A 23,244-nucleotide genomic window follows, 5' to 3' on the forward strand; every position below is an offset into this window, starting at 1 on the left:
AGCACCAGATAGTCCAATTTCTTTTCACTTTTCTGCCCATTTCAAGTAATCTTTAAAATCTCTGAAAGATAGATATTCAGTTGTGTATTCTAATTTGTGGATCAATCAGTCTTCACTTGGCTCAATTTCAACGAATAAAGAAAAATGTAATATGTAACTCACACAAAATTATTGAACTTGATGTTTTCTGACATGTGCATAACACTGGCATATTCTCACTACAGTGAGATTTGAAAAATGAGATTCTAGGAAGATGTTTTCCAATGTTAACTTTAAATTAATGAAAGCTATGAAAATTACAAGTGCAGCAATTGATGTATTCCACTTACCTTCTCATTTCTGCTTGTTGTCGCTTTGCTTGCAGTAGTTTAATATCCAGGTCCTGAGGTCTGCTACGAGATGAACTGACTCTATTCATTGCTCCAATGTCTCCATTTTCCATTAGGTGTTCATACGTTTGTTTCAACTTTATTGAACCACTGCGAACGCTTCTCCTAATTGATCTGAAATGATGTGCCACACACATGAGAACCTCAATGTATATAAAAGTGAAAAACATTTTACATATACATATACTTTTCACATATTTAAAATATGCAAGCATATTATTATTACATAGCCAAACTTGGATTATTTTAGGAGCATATAGCAGAATAAGAAATACACACATTAGTATAAGACAACTAACAATTTAATGCCACGTTCTGAATGCTAACTGCTAGTAATGATCCAACACAACTGTGTTTACATACTTATCTACAGAGAGCTTCATTTATTCTGAGCGATACTGAACTTGCTTGTTTCATATGAAAATTTTCTCTAGTAAGGACAATGCACTGACAAATATTATGGGAAGGTGCAACATAACATTCAGAACATGAAACAAGAGATCACTCTAGTTTTTTCAACTGCATTCCAAATTTACATCACAGCTACAGAAAAGGAAAGACAAAAGAAAACCAAATTTAAATATATAATCTGTATTCAGATATATGAACAGAATGTACTTCTGAAGCATGCCTCAACATGTAACGGTCAAGAATAACAATATCTGATCCTTAACAACAAGAAGTTTCTTTCTTGGAAAACATATAATGACAATAAGAAACAAAAATATGGAAAAAATGACACGAAAAACACTCACATGACACCTTAGACACCGATTATCCTCAAAAGTAATTTAAAGTGAAGACTGGCACTAACATCCCAAGTCTGCTGCTGATATTCATGACAAAGTCATTACTTTCTATTGTCAAATACATCACTGAAGTAGCTAGGACTCCCTAAAGGCACACATTATGAGAATCATGGAACAAAGCGTGTGTATAGTTGATTGAATGAATGAATGAAATGACGTTTAGGGAATTTAAGCCAATAACATAAAATACTAATTATTGGGAAATAATTCTGTGGTCCCTGACCTGCTTATAACATACACAATACTCACATCTCTTCTATACCAACTATGCTATTTATACACATTACGTTCATGCCGTCATCTGTGTCATTATTCAAGAATATAAAACCTATTTATTTTGAAATTATATAAACTTTTAATCTTGAATTTACAGTTATATTGCTGTATAATTGGTAACTGCTCTTATCTTTCTTTACCAAAGTACTCAGCTCTTAATACTGAATTTTTGAGTACTTACAACGTCCAAATGAGCTGAATAATTATAATACTGGTAGATATCTAACATATAAAATCTCTCGGATTTGTGCCATTTACATTTGATTTGGCAGAGAGGGTTGGAAAACTGCCAAAACACTAAATAATTTTAATTAAAGATTTTTCTTTCCTGTATGACTTTCTGACATAACTTTAAAACTGAACTCTTTTCAATATTTGTGTTGCTATTTGCTTAGGTTGAATTTCCTGTACTCCACAAGTTTTATTTATGACAGTGAATATATATATGTTTGGTCTGACTAAATGCTGTGAAGCAGCAGCATTTGGTAATACCTTCTTATAAAAGAACAGTATAAATTACATTAATCTCCTACTGAGAATCCACAAGCCTTCCAGAATGTAAATACAAATGGATTGCAGAGTGTTATATGAATACTGGTTTCTTTTCAGAGAACTTTCACATAAGGTCCATGTACACATTTTCCCAAGAAATTATAGCATCATATGTAATTACACTCCATTAGTTGAAACAATGATTCTGACAGACAAATCTCTGACAGCTGCTGCTAAAAATGCTGTCCCAAAGCACCTTTACCTTACCCAAGTATACAGTAAAATTTTGAACCTTTCAGGTGATCTGAGGTATTGCTAAACTAAATTTCCTCATTCACCAAACTGCCTCTTCATACTGATAGTGGGTAATCCTCATCACATGTATTTATTTTTCTCAACTGAATGTTCTACACTATAATTACATTGTCAAATAATACAAGAATTATTTGAGTTTCAACAATAATATTCAAAGCATTACGTTCTGTTGTTTGTCAACAGATTACAGATGTAAAGCAGAATTCTTCATACCATATAGCTGCTGAATTATGACGGACACTGCATATAAAGATAGTCATTTACTGGTCACATGTTCAGGATGAAGGAATCGTAACATAATATATAACACATACAACCGTAAAAAGAGCTGCTACAAATAAACCACTGTTAAGGTTTGGTGTTCAGCATTAACAATGATGAAACTGTTTGAAGAATGGCAGCAACACAGTAATGATGTGTGGCATAACTGTATGGATCACTGCAAGATTCCTGCTTAAAAATGCAGAACAGTTCATCAGTTGGTCTTGGAACAACTAGGTAACATCAAGCAGGGCCCGTAGGGTGTGTAGAAACTACTGCATTGTTCAGACCCATAGTCATATCACAGAAGGCCAAAACATCTAACAACAACATACTATTTCTCTGTTACTTTTGCCACTCTCCAGGATGTTAGTGGAACCTGCTTTCAGATTAGTATGGCTTTAATAGGGGTAATGCAGGAGTAGGTTTAATAATGAATAAAAAAAATAGGAGTGCGGGGAAGCTACTACAAACAGCATAGTGAACGCATTATTGTGGCCAAGATAGACATGAAGCCCATGCCTATTACAGTAGTACAAGTTTATATGCCAACTACCTCTGAAAATGATGAAGAAATTGATGAAATGTATGATGAGATACAAGAAATTATACAGGTAGTTATGGGAGACGAAAATTTAATAGTCATGGGTGACTGGAATTCGACAGTAGGAAAAGGAAGAGAAGGAAACATAGTAGGTGAATATGGATTGGGGCTAAGAAATGAAAGAGGAAGCTGGCTGGTAGAATTTTGCACAGACCATAACTTAATCATAGCTAACACTTGGTTCAACAATCATGAAAGAAGGTTGTATATATGGAAGAACCCTGGAGATACTAAAAGGTATCAGATAGATTATATAATGGTAAGACAGAGATTTAGGAACCAGGTTTTAAATTGTAAGACATTTCCAGGGGCAGAAGTTGACTCTGACCACAATCTATTGGCTATGAACTGTAGATTAAAACTGAAGAAACTGCAAAAAGGTGGGAATTTAAGGAGATAGGGCCTAGATAAACTGACAGAACCAGAGGTTGTGCAAAGTTTCAGGGAGAGCATAAAGGGACCAACTGACAGGAATGGGGGAAAGAAATACAGTAGAAGAAGAATGGGTAGCTTTGAGGAATGAAATAGTGAAGGCAGCAGAGGATCAATAGGTAAAAAGACGAGAGCTAGTAGAAATCCTTGGGTAACAGAAGAGATACTGAATTTAATTGATGAAAGGAGGAAATATAAAAATGCAGTAAGTGAAGCAGGCAAAAATGAATACAAACGTCTCAAAAATGTGATTGACAGGAAGTGCAAAATGGCTAAGCAGGGATGGCTAGAGGACAAATGTAAGGATGTAGAGGCTTATCTCATGAGGGGTAAGATAAATACTGCCTACAGGAAACTTAAAGAGACCTTCAGAAAAAAGAGAACCACTCGCATGAATATCAAGAGCTCAGATGGAAACCCAGTTCTAAGAAAAGAAGGGAAAGCAGAAAGCTGGAAGGAGTATACAGAGGGTCTATACAGGGGCGATGTTCTTGAGGACAATATTATGGAAATGGAAGAGGATGTAGATGAAGATGAAATGGGAGATATGATACTGCGTGAAGAGTTTGACAGAGCACTGAAAGACATAAGTCGAAACAAGGCCCCGGGAGTAGACAACATTCCATTAGAACTACTGACAGCCTTGGGAGAGCCAGTCCTGGCAAAACTCTACCATCTGGTGAGCAAGATTTATGAGACAGGCGAAATTCCCTCAGACTTCAAGAAGAATATAATAATTCCAATCCCAAAGAAAGCAGGTGTTGACAGATGTAAAAATTACCGAATTATCAGTTTAATAAGTCACAGCTGCAAAATACTAATGCGAATTCTTTACAGACGAATGGAAAAACTGGTAGAAGCTGACTTGGGGAAGATCAGTTTGGATTCCATAGAAATGTTGGAAAACGTGAGGCAATACTGACCCTATGACTTATCTTAGAAGAAAGATTAAGGAAAGGCAAACCTATGTTTCTAGCGTTTGTAGACTTAGAGAAAGCTTTTGGCAATGTTGACTGGAATACTCTCTTTCAAATTCTGAAGGTGGCAGGGGTAAAATACAGGGAGCGAAAGGCTATTTACAATTTGTACAGAAACCAGATGGCAGTTATAAGAGTCGAGGGACATGAAAGGGAAGCAGTGGTTGGGAAGGGAGTGAGACAGGGTTGTAGCCTCTCCCCGATGCTATTCAATCTGTATATTGAGCAAGCAGTAAAGGAAACAAAAGAAAAGTTCGGAGTAGGTATTAAAATCCATGGAGAAGAAATAAAAACTTTGAGGTTCACCGAAGACACTGTAATTCTGTCAGAGACAGCAAAGGACTTGGAAGAGCAGTTGAACGGAATGGACAGTGTCTTGAAAGGAGGGTATAAGATGAACATCAACAAAAGCAAAACGAGGATAACGGAATGTAGTCGAATTAAGTCGGGTGATGCAGAGGGAATTAGATTAGGAAATGAGACAATTAAAGTAGTAAAGGAGTTTTGCTATTTGGGGAGCAAAATAACTGATGATGGTCGAAGTAGAGAGGATATAAAATGTAGACTGGCAATGGCAAGGAAAGCGTTTCTGAAGAAGAGAAATTTGTTAACATCGAGTATAGATTTAAGTGTCAGGAAGTCGTTTCTGAAAGTATTTGTATGGAGTGTAGCCATGTATGGAAGTGAAACGTGGACGATAAATAGTTTGGACAAGAAGAGAATAGAAGCTTTCGAAATGTGGTGCTACAGAAGAATGCTGAAGATTAGATGGGTAGATCACATAACTAATGAGGAGGTATAGAATAGAATTGGGGAGAAGAGGAGTTTGTGGCACAACTTGACTAGAAGAAGGGATCGGTTGGTAGGACATGTTCTGAGGCATCAAGGGATCACCAATTTAGTACTGGAGGGCAGTGTGGAGGGTAAAAATCATAGAGGGAGACCAAGAGATGAATACACTAAGCAGATTCAGAAGGATGTAGGTTGCAGTAGGTACTGGGAGATGAAGAAGCTTGCACAGGATAGAGTAGCATGGAGAGCTGCATCAAACCAGTCTCAGGACTGAAGACCACAACAACAACAACAACGTGGCTTTACGAACACTCCTTTAATTTCCAGTCTGTGGTACAATCCTGAATACACCCAATTGAAAGCATATAATGCATAAACAGGATTATACGCAGTGACAATAATATTTTATTTACATAAGTTGAAGCATTACATCACTGCTGAATTCGGGATTATTATAACACTTGCAGCTTATACCAAACTGACACATCTTGTAAAATTCATTCCTTGCAGGTCACCTGCAGGGATAAAAGCAGTCAGTGGGCCAAGAAATACTGGAATATTCATTACATTGACACAGCATTAAGACACTACTGAATTAAAAGTAGTTACAGCACTTGCAGGCTACTCAAAAACTACATAAACATCCCATAAAATGTATGTCATGTAGGATATTAGTTGAGATAAAAATGGTCAGTGGTCTGTACAACTGTGAATAAGCATTAAATATTTCGTGTGATGTGTCACAGTGATTTAACAATTTAGACTTGTTTGAGAGTGAAGGCAAACTACTCAGAACCCAGATTAAGACTGATCCACTTTGCCTGAGAATAGGCAAGTACTGGTCAACACACCTACCACTTTAAGAATCCAATAACCTTCGGAATGGATTTTTCCTTTTCATACAATTAACCACCTTTCCAGCTCATCATCGTCATCATCATCATCATCTTTTTTGGTCCCCATATGTTAAATATCATCTTTCCCTATCATCTGACCTTTAATTCTTCCAAAAAAATAAAAAAATAAAAAAGGGTCCCCTTGACCTGCATTCTGAGTGATCTGCCTCTGCCCCTACTCCTCCAATAGACAGCTGACTCAACTATTTCCTATTTTAAGCCCTTGTTTTAAGCCCTTGAAGAAGGAACCTTTAGTTTCAAAACATAGGAATAGTGCCTTCATTTGATTTTATTTGCATGCTCCAATCATAATGGGAATTGTATCTTTTGTAGGTAAGTACTGCCAGTTCATTTGGTTCTTCCTGAATTTAACAAATTTCTCAATGGAATTTTCCTTTTTATACATACATATTATAAGACTGTCAAGAATGTGTAGCTCTCAGCTTGCTGAGATGTACAGTATTTTATGAACTAATAACCATACTGCTGGTTGTACCTGTAGTAACACGATTCATGTTTCCGTCCCACTTCACATAGTGTAGACTGGGAACTGTCTGCTAGGCATGCCCGATGTGAACTGAACTGGGCACGGCCCATACTGCCTGAGTTGTAGTTGTTCCGCTGGCAGAGGTTGCAGCCGAATTCTCACGTGCCCTCTGGTGGATGGGACTTTACTTGCGGCAACTACTGTCCATGACATGCCGTGCCGATGTGCACCTTCCGCAATCTTTCGGGTGGCTACTGCACTCCTCCTCCTTCGGGGGGTGAAGCCACTGTGATCCACTGCGTCGGAAGGTGGAGCGTCGTGCAGCAGTGATGACCTCCACATCTATTGGAAGGCTGGAGTCGGGGGGATCTGCCAACCCTCGAGCCGGAACCTTCGAATATGGTTGGATGTGACCCACACGAAGAGTCCCCCGTCACCCCACCACCGGAGCCCGGGACAGAACGGGCGATAAGCGGTCGAACTCCGGATCCCGGTCCACCTTGGGAAGGAAGACCAAGTAGCGGTGACGATGGGGAACGAACGTCCACTGGTGAACCAGCCTCCTGAGAAACCGGGCCTGTGAGGCATCTCTAATTATGGCAATGCCGGTGCTGGAGCTACTGGAGGCTGCCAGGGCTAAGAACCATCGCAGTGTGGCGGAGTCACAGGTGGGAGGGGCGGTAGCGTCTCCTGAGAAAACAACATGGGTACCGGCAATGGGGAAGCCAGCACCTGAGGGGTCGGATGGTGGGTGCCCAAATGTGGACGTAGCTGATTTTGGTGGCGACGTACCTCCCGGTCCCCTGCCTGCAAGGTATAGAGCTGGCGGCCATTGCGGCGCAGAACCACCGCCAGTATCCAATTTGGATTGTGACCAAACCCAGACTGACATACCCAGTGGAAAGCCGGATACCCCATTTTGCGAAGACTGGCGAGGACCAGGCCAGAGGAGGTGCAGCAGAGTTCTAGGTTGGCGCCCATGGAGGATCTCTACGGGGCTGCGTTCTCCTATCGGTGTGGTCCGGTATGCCGTCAGGAAAAACGTCAACGCCTCCTCCGCAGGAAATTCATGCACATACTTTTTTCATCTGCATCTTAAATGTGTGCACAATGTGCTCGGATTCCCCATTCGATTGTGGATGAAAGGGGGGAGAGCAAATATGTGGAATACTGAAGCGCCTACAAAAATCCTGAAAGGTCTGTGAAATAAACTGAGGTCCATTGTCCGATACCAGGGTGACTGGCAGACCTCCCACAGAAAAGATTTTTGCGAGTGCCTGGATTGCAACTTCTGAAGTGGTCGAGGAGCAGCGAATCACATATGGGAATCGGGAATAAGCATCAATGACAATGAGCCAAAAGTCATTGAGAAATGGGTCCGCCAAATCTATGTGAACACGTTCCCGTGCCTGGGTTGCAGGCGGCCATGAAGAGAACGCTGACCTGGGAGACGTCTGTTGGCTCGCACACTGGGAACAGGTGGCCACTAAGTGCTCAATTTCTCTGTCAATACTGGGCCAGTACACATGTCTGCGAGCCAAGGTTTTAGTACGGGAAACACCCCAGTGCCCCTCATGTAATAATGTGAGGACCTCCCTTCGCAAACTTGCAGGAACAATCACGTGAGGAGCCGTATCCTCAGTAGCCAGAAGGAGAACTCCTTCTAAGACTGAGAGGCGGTCTTGTAGAACAAAATAATTACGAAGAGGGTCTGAGGCCCGGCCTGGAGGTCAAGACGACCACCCCTGCTGAATGAGGTGAACTACTTGCTGGAGAACCGGGTCAGCTGCCATTTCCCTGGCGACTCTAGAACTAGTGATCAGGAAGCCATCAACTGCTTGGCGGGATGCCACATCCAAATGAACACACATAATCTCCTCCTGATTGAACTTAGGATCCGGGCCCAGCGGAAGACGGGAAACAGCGTCGGCGTTGGCATGCTGTCCAGTAGGGCGGAAATGAATGTCATAATGGTACTTAGAGAGGAACAAGGCCCAACGCTGCAGTCTGTGGGCCGCCCTATCCGGAATCTGAGAGGCGAGGCCAAATAACGATATTAATGGCTTATGGTCAGTGATTAACTGAAACTTCGTGCCATACAAGAAAGGGTGAAACTTGGTAACAGCGTAGACAATGGCCAAAGCCTCATTTCCACCTGGGAGTAATGGGCCTGCGTGGGACTAAGAGTTTTGGATGCAAATGCCAGTGGCTGCTCAGAGCCATCCACGTTGCGATGGGCCAAGTCCGCCCCCACCCCATACTGCGAAGCATCTGTAGCCAGGACCAACAGCTTATTGGGGTCAAAACCAGCCAAACAAGGCGCTGACGTGAGGAGGCCCTTCAACGAGGTGAACGCTCGCTCGCATGCCGGCGACCAATCAAAAGGAACACCCTTGCGCAGAAGGCAGTACAGGGGGCGGGCTATGTTGGAAGCCCTGGGAATGAACCGGTGGTAATAGGCAATCTTGCCTAAAAAAGCTTGTAACTCCTTCAGCGAAGCAGGCCACGGAAGGTCGACGATACGTTGGACCAAACTTCCTAGCTGCTGGACGCCGTGCCGAGAGATGGTGTAGCCGACATACCCAATGGACGGTTGGAAGGAGTTCAACTTACGCAGGTTGCAACGCAGGCCCACGGACCTGAATTTGAGAAAGAGGGTTTGAAGGTTGTGCAAGTGTTTCTTTGTGCTGTGGCCTGTGACAATTATGTCGTCCAGGTAATTAATACAATGAGGAATTGTCGACGTGATGTGCTCAAGATAACGCTGGAATATCGCCGGGGCACTGGATATTCCAAAGGACAACCGCTTGTATTGGTAAAGGCCAAACGGGGTGTTTACGACTGCCAGCCATTTGGAGTCCTCATCAGGTGGTATCTAATGATAAGCCTCTGAAAGATCGATTTTCGAAAAATATTGGCCTCCCGCCACGGCGGAGAACAATTCCTCAGAACGAGGCAAGGGATAGGTGTCCACCACCAATTGGGAATTAATGGTGGCCTTGAAATCACCACAAAGACGTAATTTTCCCAAGGGTTTCCTGACAATAACAAGGGGCGAAGCCCACTCACTAGAAGAAATGGGAAGAACAACCCTGAGGGCTTGCAGCCGTCTAGCTCTGCTTTTACCTGAGGGCGGAGAGCCAAGGGGATCTGCCTCGCACGTAGAAAACGCGGGTGAGCCGATGCCTGCAACGTTAAGTGAGCTTCAAAGTCTGAAACATGCCCCAGGCCCTCCTCAAAGATATCCTTAAAGGCAGAGATAAAAGATTCCAATGATTGATAGGGAACATCTTCAGAGACCAACTGTATGGTGTCTGTGATAGAAAAGCCGAAAGCTTGAAAGGCATCCAATCCAAAAAGGTTAGCGGAGCTCGCATCACTGACAACAATAAAAGTAAGAGGCTGAGTGACTGACTTCCAAGTAATGTTGGTAGTGAATTGACCCAGTAGGGGAATGAACTGTTTACCATAACCGTGTAGACACCGGTAAACTGGGGCCAATGGGGGCGACCCAAGGTCGGAGTAAGTTCGTGCATTCAACAAGGAAACTGCCGCGCCTGTATCTACTTGTAGTTGTAATCGGCACGACTGAACCGACACTTCAATTAAAAGAGTTTGTTGCCGATGCGTCGGGAGCCTGGCCCGATGAGACTTCCTGAATGTCAACGTCCATGTCCTCTGTACCTGCTTCCTTCGATTCTTTTGAGGCTGAGCGGCAAACTTTAGCAATGTGTCCTTTTTTATTACATTTGCGACAAACGGCCCAATGCTGGGGGCACTCTGACTGATCATGATGTATATAGCACGACACACAAGACGGTAACAGGGGCCGACGGCCGGAACTCTGTTTATGTGCCATGCGGGAATGGGCGTAACGGCTGGATTGTGTCGCTCGCACGTTGTCCACCCTGGACGCAGTGGATGCAACCATGCCACCCTGAACCAGCGCGACATCACACCACGCTTCCAACTGTTGACCTGCGGCATGAGAGACTTCGTACTATTGAGCAATGGGCAGGACTTCCTCAAGGGAAGGGTCTTCCAACTGCAGGGCCTGTTGCCGGACCTCCCTATCAGGGGCCGAACGAACAATGACGCCATGCACCATAATGTGGGCATACGACTCTTGCGACTGCTCCGTGACAAAATGACACTTGCGACTAAGACCGTAAGACCGTACAGGGTAGAGGCCCACACCCGGTAAGACTGATGAGTCTGTTTCTTGCATTGATAGAACTCGACCCTAGCTGCCACAACATGTGTGCAGCGGCGATAATATGAGGACAGCAATGAACACAATGAGTCAAAAGACGAGGATGAGAGTTCCTGCAACAGCGCTAGCTGCCGCAAAACTTGATACAGCGAGGGAGATATCCAAGACAAGGAAAGAGCATGACATACCTCTGCATCGGCAACATGAAACGCCTGGAAATGCTGCCGAAGGCGATGTTCATATGCGTCCCAATCCTCCACTGTCTTGTCATATGGGGGAAAGGGAGGAGGGAACGGCGCTGTAGCAGACTGCGTGGAGAGCAACGGCGGAAGCACTTGTTTCATGGTTGCCATGAGCTCCGTCTGCTGCTCAAGCAAAACCCGCACTAAATCCTCCATGCCATGGATAAGCGGCAAAACCAGAACGACGACGAAACACGCGAAAGAACGACCCTACTCGTTGCCAATTGTGTAGTAACACGATTCACATTTCTGTCACACTTCACATAGTGTAGACCAGGAACTGTTTGCTAGGCATGCCTGATGTGAACTGAACTGGGCATGGCCCATGCTGCCTGAGTTGTTGTTGTTCCGCCGGCAGAGGTCGCGGCCGAATTCTCGCTTGCCCTCTGGTGGACATGACTTTACTTGTGGCAACTACTGTCCGTGACGCGCCATGCCAATGTGCGCTTCCCGCGATCTTTCTGGTGGCTACTGTAGTACCCATTTGCTCAAGTTACACAATGGTAGACAAGGCACACTTGGATTGCAAGCAATGCTTGAGACATGAAGGCTTTTTCAGATGCAGGTTTAATGTATAACTGTACAATACATAATGGAAATTTTCAAAACTAAACTAAATAATTTAAATACATAAGTAGAAATTATTTTAAAACTATAGTGGTTAGCAGTGAAACTATTTCTTAAATGTAATTCAAAAAATATTTTGTGAAAATAATGGGTTTCTAATGATCCTCACTTACTTTTTTTGGTCTAGTCTTAACTGCTTTGCACTGCTGATAGTCCCCTGTGGCTTAATTTGGCTCTTTCCTGGTACCGGTATAACTGCAGAATCTCCTAACATAAGACGCTGATTGTTTGAGTCACTGAAAAATATTTAAACTGCAGTTATGATTAATAGGAATACCATGTATACAATTAAAAAAACTGGTAAAGTCTTACTTAGCTCTCAGTTTTCACACGACACAATAATTAAGTTACATCATAGCCTTCAGAATATTTGTTCAAGTTGCAAATTGAAGGAACACAAATATGTCAATAAGGAGGGTGTGTATGGATGTGTACAGACAATAGTTCTCCTCATACAGCATCTGTGAATAGAATGGGAAGGGTAGAGGGAGGGGAAGAACAACACATCTGGTATAAAGTATTCCATATCACACACACCATGTGGCAACTTGAAGAACTGCTTGGCATTTCTGACAGTTACTTGGCTTCTCCTCACACAAATCATGAACCTTGCCATGGTAGGATGGCTTGTGTGGCTCAGCAATACAGGTAGCCATACTCTAAATGTAATCACTTGGGAGGGGTATCTATGATGATTGATGATGAGGCCCAGCAACCTTTTCAGTAGTTGCAGGAACAACAGTCTGGATGACTAGCTGCTCTCTCTTTGTAGCTTTAGCCAACATGGCCTCACTGTGTTGGTACTGTGACATGGCTGAAAGCAAGGGAAAACTACTGTCATTCTATTTTACATGGAAATGAAGCTCTAATGTATGGTTTAATGATGATGGCATTCTCCTGGGTTAAAAATTTAAGAGATAAAGTAATTCCCCATATTGGCTTCTGAGCACAGACTACTTACTCAGGATGATGACGTAACCAGAAAAAATTCTGCAGCTCAAAGTGTAGAATGTTATATCGACTATCTACCATCATGCCCTGAAATGAGGCAAATTCTAATCAGAATCCTCCCCACCTCTTCTGAAGTTGCATTCCACCTCCTATTCAACATACACAACATCCTGGCCCAACCATATGATATTTACGAAGGTCACTGCAAAAGAAATGCAAACTATTTCTTTTAAAATCCATCTTTTATTGTACATGTTTGAAAGTTTTACAGTGTGTAGATACATCCTTTAGGAACAATATTTTCATTTCTCCACATAATTACCATCCCTCTCAACTACCTTACACCATCTTGGAACCAGCGCCTGTATGCCCGCACGGTAAAATTCTGGACCAACCTGTTGGAGCCACTGTTTGGCAGTGTGCACAAGGGAGTCATCATCTTCAAACCTTGTTCCACGAAGAGAGTCTTTCAGTTTCCCAAAGAGATGCTAGTCACATGGAGCCAGGTCAGGACTGTAAGGAGGGTGTTTCAGTGTTGTCCATACGAGTTTTGTAATCACTTCCATTGTTTTTTGACTGACATGTAGCTGTGCATTGTTGTGCAACAGCAAAACATCCTGCTTTTGCCAATGTAGTCAAACACAACTCAGTCGAGCTTGAAGTTTCTTCAGTGTCGTCACATATGCATCAGAATTTATGGTGGTTCCACTTGGCATGATGTCCACAAGCAAGAGTCCTTCGGAATCGAAAAACACCGTAGCCATAACTTTTCCAGCAGAAGGTGTGGTTTCGAATGTTTTTTTCTTGGGTGAATTTGCATGATGCCAATCCACTGATTGCCCCTTCGTCTTTGGTGAAAAATGATGGAGCCATGTTTCATCACCTGTCACAATTATTCCAAGAAATTGATCTCCACCATTCTCGTACTGTTTGCTGTATACCGTTTTTCTTGTTTATGTGTGAGCCACTGTCAACATCCTGGGAACTCACCTGGTACAAACCTTTTTTAATGCCAACACTTTCAGTATTCTGCAAACACTTCCTTCCCCTATCACAACGTAGCGTGACAATTCGTTCACTGTGATGCATCTGTCAGCAGTCACCAATTCGTTAAATCTCTGCACATTGTCGGGAGTGTGTGCAGTACGAGGCCTGCCGCTGTGAGGACAATCCTCAATATTGCCGTGCCCGCTTTCATCACGTAACATGCTTACCTGCCAACTAACTGCACTGCAATTGACAGCAGCATCTTCACACACCTTTTTGAACCTCTTGTGGATGTTTCCCACTGTCTCGTTTTCACAGCACAGGATTTCTATGACAGCATGTTGCTTCTGACAAACGTCAAGTGTAGCAGCCATCTTGAAGACATACTGTGATAATGCCACTCATGGGAACAGGTTGAACAAAGTTTGAAAACAAGCGGGAAGGATGTATCTACACACTGTAAAACTTTCACACATGCAGAATGAAAACTGTATTTTTACAAAAATAGTGTGCATTTCTTTTGGAGCGAGCCTCGTACATACACCACTTGCTGCATGGATCATGTCCCTGTGGAACAACCAGGTGCATGATTCACCCACCCTGTAGCATACTCTAGTCCTGCCACAGGCTTATCCTACGCCACCAGAGGAATGGCCACCTGTGAAAGCAACCATGTCATTGTTGGCTCTGTTGCAATTTTTGTGGGGATGACCTCCAAGCAACTGTCCACCATAATGAATGGCCACTCTCAAATTGTGGCCAAGAGCTGAGTTGACCACCCTTTGGTAAAAGATGCTGCTGACCACAACAAACTTGATTTCAATGGCCGCTTCACAACCTGTGCCATCTGAGTCCTATCTCCAGCACTAGGTTTTCTGAACTACATAAACTGGAGTTATACCCACAACACATCCTTCGTTCCTCCAATTCTCCTATCTTCAATCTTTGTTAACCCCTTGCAGTCACACCCTCTTCCCAAAAGTCTCCCTCGCCTCTGTTCTGTTGCCCATTTAAATCCATTCCCCTACATCATTATCACCATGTGTTACATAATTGAAGTCCGGCATTGCCATTGTGTAGTCAACTGGTGCAGTATTGCTGTACAGAGTGCACACATGTGTGCATGCCAGTACTCTAGCTCAAATGGATTAATCTAAAAGTTAGCAAAGTTTTATTCTTTCTTCTTTTGTGTGTGCCTGTTAATGACTCAATGCTTCCACTATTGGTGCACTGTTTCCTTCACTCCTAAAATATTTACAGGATGTTAAATCAGATAGGTAGCCTAGAAAATTTGAAAACAGAAATGCATATGTCAGATTTATATACACTCCTGGAAATTGAAATAAGAACACCGTGAATTCATTGTCCCAGGAAGGGGAAACTTTATTGACACATTCCTGGGGTCAGATACATCACATGATCACACTGACAGAACCACAGGCACATAGACACAGGCAACAGAGCATGCACAATGTCGGCACTAGTACAGTGTATATCCACCTTTCGCAGCAATGCAGGCTGCTATTCTCCCATGGAGACGATCGTAGAGATGCTGGATGTAGTCCTGTGGAACGGCTTGCCATGCCATTTCCACCTGGCGCCTCAGTTGGACCAGCGTTCGTGCTGGACGTGCAGACCGCGTGAGACGACGCTTCATCCAGTCCCAAACATGCTCAATGGGGGACAGATCCGGAGATCTTGCTGGCCAGGGTAGTTGACTTACACCTTCTAGAGTACGTTGGGTGGCACGGGATACATGCGGACGTGCATTGTCCTGTTGGAACAGCAAGTTCCCTTGCCGGTCTAGGAATGGTAGAACGATGGGTTCGATGACGGTTTGGATGTACCGTGTACTATTCAGTGTCCCCTCGACGATCACCAGAGGTGTACGGCCAGTGTAGGAGATCGCTCCCCACACCATGATGCTGGGTGTTGGCCCTGTGTGCCTCGGTCGTATGCAGTCCTGATTGTGGCGCTCACCTGCACGGCGCCAAACACGCATACGACCATCATTGGCACCAAGGCAGAAGCGACTCTCATCGCTGAAGACGACATGTCTCCATTCGTCCCTCCATTCACGCCTGTCGCGACACCACTGGAGGCGGGCTGCACGATGTTGGGGCGTGAGCGGAAGACGGCCTAATGGTGTGCGGGACCATAGCCCAGCTTCATGGAGACGGTTGCGAATGGTCCTCGCCGATACCCCAGGAGCAACAGTGTCCCTAATTTGCTGGGAAGTGGTGGTGCGGTCCCCTACGGCACTGTGTAGGATCTCACGGTCTTGGCGTGCATCTGTGCGTCGCTACGGTCCGGTCCCAGGTCGACGGACACGTGCACCTTCCGCCGACCACTGGCGACAACATCGATGTACTGTGGAGACCTCACGCCCCACGTGTTGAGCAATTCGGCGGTACGTCCACCCGGCCTCCCGCATGCCCACTATACGCTCAAAGTCCGTCAACTGCACATACGGTTCACGTCCACGCTGTCGCGGCATGCTACCAGTGTTAAAGACTGCGATGGAGCTCCGTATGCCACGGCAAATTGGCTGACACTGACGGCGGCGGTGCACAAATGCTGCGCAGCTAGCGCCATTCGACGGCCAAAACCGCGGTTCCTGGTGTGTCCGCTGTGCCGTGCGTGTGATCATTGCTTGTACAGCCCTCTCGCAGTGTCCGGAGCAAGTATGGTGGGTCTGACACACCGGTGTCAATGTGTTCTTTTTTCCATTTCCAGGAGTGTATAGTGAGATTTAGTGAAGTGTGGTGGCAGGAAGAATGGGATTTCTAGTTTGGTGATTACTGGATTACCAACACGAAATAAGGGAGGTAGTAATGCATGAGCAGGTCTAATAATTGTAGTAGTAGTAGTAGTAGTAGTAGTAGTAGAGGGGATTTTGGGCGCACGACAGCAAGGTCTTCAGCGCCTGCTCAGTAACATAGTGAGATGGGTGTCAAGAAAATACTCACAACAGTAAGATAAAACAGAACATAAAAAGGTCTAATAATGAACAAAGAAATGGGCATGTGGGTACATTGCTGTGAACATCATAGCCAGCATAGCAAAGCCATAACCCTCAACAGCAGTACAAGTAAAAATGACTGCTAGCTCTACAAACGATGAAGAGACTGAAATACTGTATGATGAGACAAAACAAGTTATTCAGTATGTCATGAGAAATTAGAATTTAAATGTGCTGGGGGCTGATATACTACAGTAAATACTAAGCTCTTTTACTATTATGAAACATGAAAGCTTCTAAAATATTAACGTAAATAAATAAGTTGAAAGATGACCATATGAACATTTCTCTGGGGGAGAGGGGGGCATAAAGGATTGGGAAGGGGGGGGGGGCAGGAATGGTAAAAGTAGCATGAGACTATGTCCTTTGTTAGGAAGAGGCAGAAGGTTGCCAGATGTGGAAGTTTTGTGTGTGTGTGTGTGTGTGTGTGTGTGTGTGTGTGTGTGTGAGAGAGAGAGAGAGAGAGTGTGAGTGTTTTAGTGAGCCATAAGATGGCCAATGCAACCAGCATGGGTTCTGTGACAGGGCTCAGCGAAGTAGGACGTGAGTCGGGCTCCAGCTGATGCTGCCATCAGAGGCAATACTTCCCTTGCCATTTTTGAGACTCCATCCAGAATTATGGGCTAAGTCAGCTTGTACTGTCTAGGTTGCATGAGACTAGTCTCAAAAGTAAAGATGGGTGTCACTTGTTGCACCACATATAACAAGGGAATGCACCGCCTCATAAAACAACCCCTGTAGATTGAAAGACTTGCTGAAGAACATTTTATTAACTGACATTAATGCTCCCTTATTTCGTGTTAGTAATCCAGTAATCACCAAACTAGAAATCCCATTCTTCCTGCCACCACACTTCACTAAATGGCTTTTCCATGTTTATTGGGAATATGTCATTCAGAAAAGTTATTTGAACTAGTGACTTTTTATCGCTCTAAAACCATTATAAACCTTCTCCCAAAACATTAAGCAAGGACCAATACCAGAGCAGGTACAGAGCTGCATGACATGACATGAGCACCCTGAAGACATCGCAAGTAAATGAACTTTCTGATTACCCTCTAACCATGAACAGAAAGGCTGAAAAACATAGACTTAACTGACTTAAATACCTTCTGCTTTATTAATTATGTTGGTGGAGCCACAAATGCTAATTACTTTCAGTAGTACTACAGCAGCAAAATTAATAAAGACTTTTTTTTAAAAAAATCTCATTTGTATATATATGGAACAGTTGGCCAATGAATTGTGTTCAGAGCTTAGGTTGAATTGTAGTATTGGTGTTAACATAGAAATTTTAGTAATGGTGTTAACAGAAATTTTTACTTCCCACTAAGTGTGTTCTGACTGAATGTGTGGGAGATTGAGGGGAAGACAGCAGAGAGTGAAAGCGGAGAAGACTGTGGCCCAATCCTTTGTCAGGGGCAAAGTATTTTTTTGTATGGAGTTTACAGTGCCCAGAGCAGTGGGTGCAAGGTGAGCCAACTGGTTACTTAGCGATTGCTTTTCTGTCATCAATAACTTTTGCTTTGAACATGCAGATGTCAGTACATTTATCTGACTAAATGCAGTACTAAAATGAAGTCCGACAGTTATAAAATTGTTATGACCTGGGGGAAAAAAGATTGGGACAACTAGCACTTGGCGCATTATACGATTGCAAACACTTAGTTTCAAAACCATGAAAGAAAGTTGTATTCATTTAAGATACTTGAAGACGCAGTAAGGTACTGACAGATTATATAAGACAGAGATTTTGAAACCAGATCTTAAGCTGCAAAACACCTCCAGGAGCAGAAGTTAAATAAATTGCAGAAATGTAGAAAATGAAGGTGATGGGGTCTGCATATGTTTAAACACACAGAGGTTGTTGACAGTTTCACAAGGACATTAAGAAACAACTAAGTTAGGTAAAATAAATACAAGGGAAAATGAATGGGCTTTGACTGGTGAAACAGTGAAGGCATTAGTCAGCTAGAAAATGAATGGGCTTTGACTGGTGAAACAGTGAAGGCATTAGTCAGCTAGATGTTTACACCATTACTAAAATTTCTATGTTAACACCAATACTACAATTCAACCTAAGCTCTGAACACAATTCATTGGCCAACTGTTCCATATATATACAAATGAGATTTTTTTTAAAAAAAAGTCATTATTAATTTTGCTGCTGTAGTACTACTGAAAGTAATTAGCATTTGTGGCTCCATCAACATAATTAATCAAGCAGAAGGTATTTAAGTCAGTTAAGTCTATGTTTTTCAGATGTTTGGAGTACAGCCATATATGGTGGAGAAATGCAAATGATAAACAATATAGACACAAAGAACACTATAGAAGAATGCTAAAGAGTAGGTAGAAAGATTGTAAAACTAATGTGGAGGCACTGTACTGAATCGGGGAGAAAAGAAATATATGTCCCAGCTTAAGTAAAAGAAGAGATAGGTAGAGATGACACATACTGAGCCATCGGGGAATAGTCAATTTGATAATGGAGGGATGTTTGGGGGAACATATTATATAGAGAGACCAAGGCTTGAATGTAGTAAGCTGGTTCAAATGGTTGTAGGTTGCAGTAGTTACACAGAGATAAAGCGACTTGAATAGGATAGACCAGAGTGGGGAGCTGCATTAAATCAGTCTTCAGATTGAAGGCCACAACAACTATATTCTTCTCAGTATGTGCACAAGGCCAATGCCAATACAAAATAAACAAGTTCATCCAGTCTAGTATCTTTGTGAGCCAATAAACGAAACTGCCATTTTTAACAATTTCACTCTCATCACCAGCTTCAAAGCGATCACAATGATGCTTAAACACCATTTGGCTGCATGATTTCTTGCCACATTTGCATTATTTTATATAATTTCTATAGAGGTCAACTGTCAGACTTTATTCTCAGTTGCACTGACTGTATCTGTTTGTGGCTTTGTCTGCTAACTTGAACGCTAAGCTAAACCTCTTCCATTTTTTTATGTTGTGATAGTTAGTGCTTTCATTTAATATGACATTCTAATCAATACCTAAATTACTATGGAGTTTTGTGAAACCAGAACAACATTTTGGTCCATTTCAAAACTTTGTCAGTGTTTTGGAAGATACAACACCGATTGATAACACATACAGTATTTTTAAGAATAACAGTGGAAAATAATACTCACTAGCAGTGAATAGAAGTGAAAGAAATCTAATGGAAAATATGTAGACAGTATTATGTAATACACTATCAGTTGAGTGAAAAATTCATACGTTGCAAGAGCTTTGATGTTTTTCCTGGAAAGGTCAAAATATAATATCAGCACTCTGCGTATGATACAATGAAAACTTACTTTATTATTCGTGTTACTGCTGATTTTCTCAGTCTTGTATCAATGCTGCGCACTTTTGGAAAAGTAGTCAGTGTTCTTAATGGCTTCTGTTTACGATATCCTATCTGATGTGGGTCAAATATTTCATTTACTTTTTTCCCTCCTTCTGTTTCTTCATCTTCCACTTCATAGACAAACTGCCTCATAAAACTTTCTCTCACCTGTAACATACAAATATGTTAACCATACACAGTAAAACAATTTAAGCAAAAGCTTTATTGGTAGGAAGGTTATTGAAGAAAAGCAGCTGCTAATATACATGCATATAAAGTACACCATAAAGTATAATGTAGGTCGAATGGTACATATCCATCTACATCCACAACTAACCCTGCAAACCACTGTGAAGTGCTTGGTAGATGGTACTTCTCAATCCGATACATATTAGGGTATCTTCGATTCCATATGAGCACAGATTGTGGGAAGAATGGCCTGCTTAAATGCCTCTGGGTTTGCTGCAATTAGTTTAATTTTATCTTCGCAGTTTCTACAGAAGCAATACTCATGGTGCTGTAATATATGCCCAAATTTCTCACCTAATACTGGTTCTTGAAACTCAGTAAGTGGTCTTTTGTGGGATAGGTGTTTATCTTCTACCACTCCAGGTGTGCAACATTTTCATGATCCTCTCCTGTAAGTCAAACAACCTGTGACCAATCTTCTCAGATATTTGTCAAGTTCACAAAGGGGCTGATCCTGGCCAGTACATTCATTCAGGATGGAAATTCCCACTACAGTTGATGGATGGATGGTTTGAGTCTTATCTAACAGGAAAAAAGGCTGTTGTTGCGAAATACCTGTGCAGTAAGCAGTCAGTCTTCATATGATTGAGAATTAATTACATGTGGTGTTCCTCAAGGTGCCATGTTGGGTCCATTACTTTTTCTTGTGTAAATTAATGACCACTTTTCTGTTACATTGCCAGATGCTAAGTTTGTTTTGTTTGCAGATGATACAAGCATTGCAATAAGTAGTAAGTCAAGTACAGATTTAGACATAGCTGCTAATTAAATTTTCAATGACATTAATAAATTATTTAAGGCTATTTCATTGTCATTAAACTTTGAAAAGATCCACTATATACAGTTCAGAACCTGTAAGAGGTTTCCTTCCATCATTTGTTTAACATATGAAGACATGTAGATTGAAGAGGTTGACAGTGTTAAATTTCTGGGATTACAACTCGATAACAAATTCTGTTGGGAAGGGCATGCCACAGAATTGCTTAAGTGCCTAGACAGGTCTGTATTTGCAGTGAGAATGATGTCAGATGTAGGAGATATAAATATAAAAAAACTTGCATACTTTGCCTACTTTTATTCTATTATGTCATACGGGATCATATTCTGGGGTAACTCATCAAACCAAGCAAATGTTTTTAGCCTGCAAAAGCATGTAATAAGAATCATTTTTGGTGTAAATTTAAGAACACCACATAGAAACCTGTTCAAGGTACTTTGTATTCTAGCCACTGCTTCTCAGTATATTTATTCCTTAATGAAATTTGTTGCAAGTAATATATCTCTATTTCCAACCAGTAGCTCAATACGTAGTATCAATACTAAGGATAAGAACAATGTACATAAAGACTTAAAATCACTTACCTAAGTCCAAAAAGGGGTCCAATATTCAGGAACACACATTTTCGATAACATTAAAAACTTGGATTCAGATAAAGCACGTTTTAAACAGAGTCTGAAAGGCTTTTTGATATGCAAGCGCTTCCACTCTATAGATGAATTTCTTAACAGAGACTGTTAGGCCAGCTTAAGTAAAACTGTCTGTTAGATTTCAGTTTTGACAGCATTTGGTCACAACATTAAGATTAGGTATTTTGGGCATGATAAATTTATTAATAGTGCTTAACAATGTTTCATTCTCACAGTGTACTTATTTTGTAAATATTAGCAGTTCCAGTTTAATGTAATATACTCACATATTTTGACAATGTCCTGACAAGTGATCAGGGTAGTGAGTGTTATATTCAAATGTTTTACGTTTTTTATGTTATACTTTCTGACATGTTCCACACCCACGAGAATCGACTCATTTTTTGTGTGTATGGAATGAAAACTGAATCTAATATAATCTAATCTCTATGTGTCTCTACTACCTGAACTGGGTTATGAACTTCCTGAAGTTAAGTGCTGGCCAGCCCATCTCTCTCTTTGGGTACATACTCTTTGGTTAAACCTAATCTGGTAGAACAACAATATTATGAAAAGGATAGACCACTACTCACCACATAGAGGAGGCATTGAGCCCAAGGCCCTGAGGGAATATGGTATAGTTGTAGGTAAACAACTAGAATTCTCTCATATACAGATTTATTCTCACTTAGCTTCTACACAGATACAAGTCCGGAGGCTAACTGCTGTTAGCGTCCAACATCCTGCCCCAAAGCCCTCTCCTCAAAGATAGCACACTTGCGCACAGAACAAATATCGATATTTATGGCGCTCTACGCCACATAGCCCCCCCCCCCCCCCCGCCGCCCAGTATGGAGTACGTCCCTGTGATGGGGGGGGGGGGGGGGGGGTGAGAAGTTAGGAAGGTACCGCACAGTTCTTCTGCGTCAGGTGGAAGCGGTCGACTGGTAGGAGACCAGGGGGTGAAACCCAGTACGTCGACGGTGAAGTCAACAAGCGACGCCGGCGGCTGAAGACGACGTCCCATCCTGGAGTGGAGGTGTAGCACTTCGTCAGACGGCAGACGGAGAATCATCTTGCCAGAAGGCCTAACAAAGGCACGCAAATTGCCACACGCAGCACTTCTGCTCAATTTAAAGCTGCGCACCACACGAGATTCTGCACTTCCTCCCTCAGTATTGTCACACGTGAGTACCACACACACCGTATCGCCATCTACGACAACAGATAATTTATGTATGTGTTGTGAATTCTTGGATGGTACCTGTACGAGCAATGGTAGGGAGGCAGGGAGGTGTGGGAAAGCCATGGCAGGGGGAAGCATCTGCTAAGAGGGGGGGTGGCAGGTGCTCTGGACTGCGCAGGAGACAACCTCGGGTGATCAGCTGACAGACGAGGGAGCGTGACTGAAGGCAACGAGGAGCCAGCGTGGATTGAACGGCGTGACAAAGAGCTGT

At 42.5% G+C, this 23,244-nt stretch overlaps 1 protein-coding gene across 1 annotated transcript in view; it reads right to left on the bottom strand.

Moving 5' to 3' along the window:
* The window catches only part of LOC126248157 (sodium leak channel NALCN), a 394,425-nt gene that overhangs the window by 124,743 nt on the left and 246,438 nt on the right, over positions 1-23,244 (bottom strand). The window contains exons 15-17 of the mRNA XM_049948905.1: positions 20,100-20,299; positions 11,926-12,048; positions 330-503 (exon numbers count right to left, since the gene is read on the bottom strand). Coding sequence (XP_049804862.1) covers positions 330-503; positions 11,926-12,048; positions 20,100-20,299 — 497 coding nt within the window. The remainder of the gene's footprint in view (positions 1-329; positions 504-11,925; positions 12,049-20,099; positions 20,300-23,244) is intronic.

The sequence above is a fragment of the Schistocerca nitens genome, chromosome 1 (assembly GCF_023898315.1).
Source record: "Schistocerca nitens isolate TAMUIC-IGC-003100 chromosome 1, iqSchNite1.1, whole genome shotgun sequence".
NCBI lineage: Eukaryota > Metazoa > Arthropoda > Insecta > Orthoptera > Acrididae > Schistocerca > Schistocerca nitens.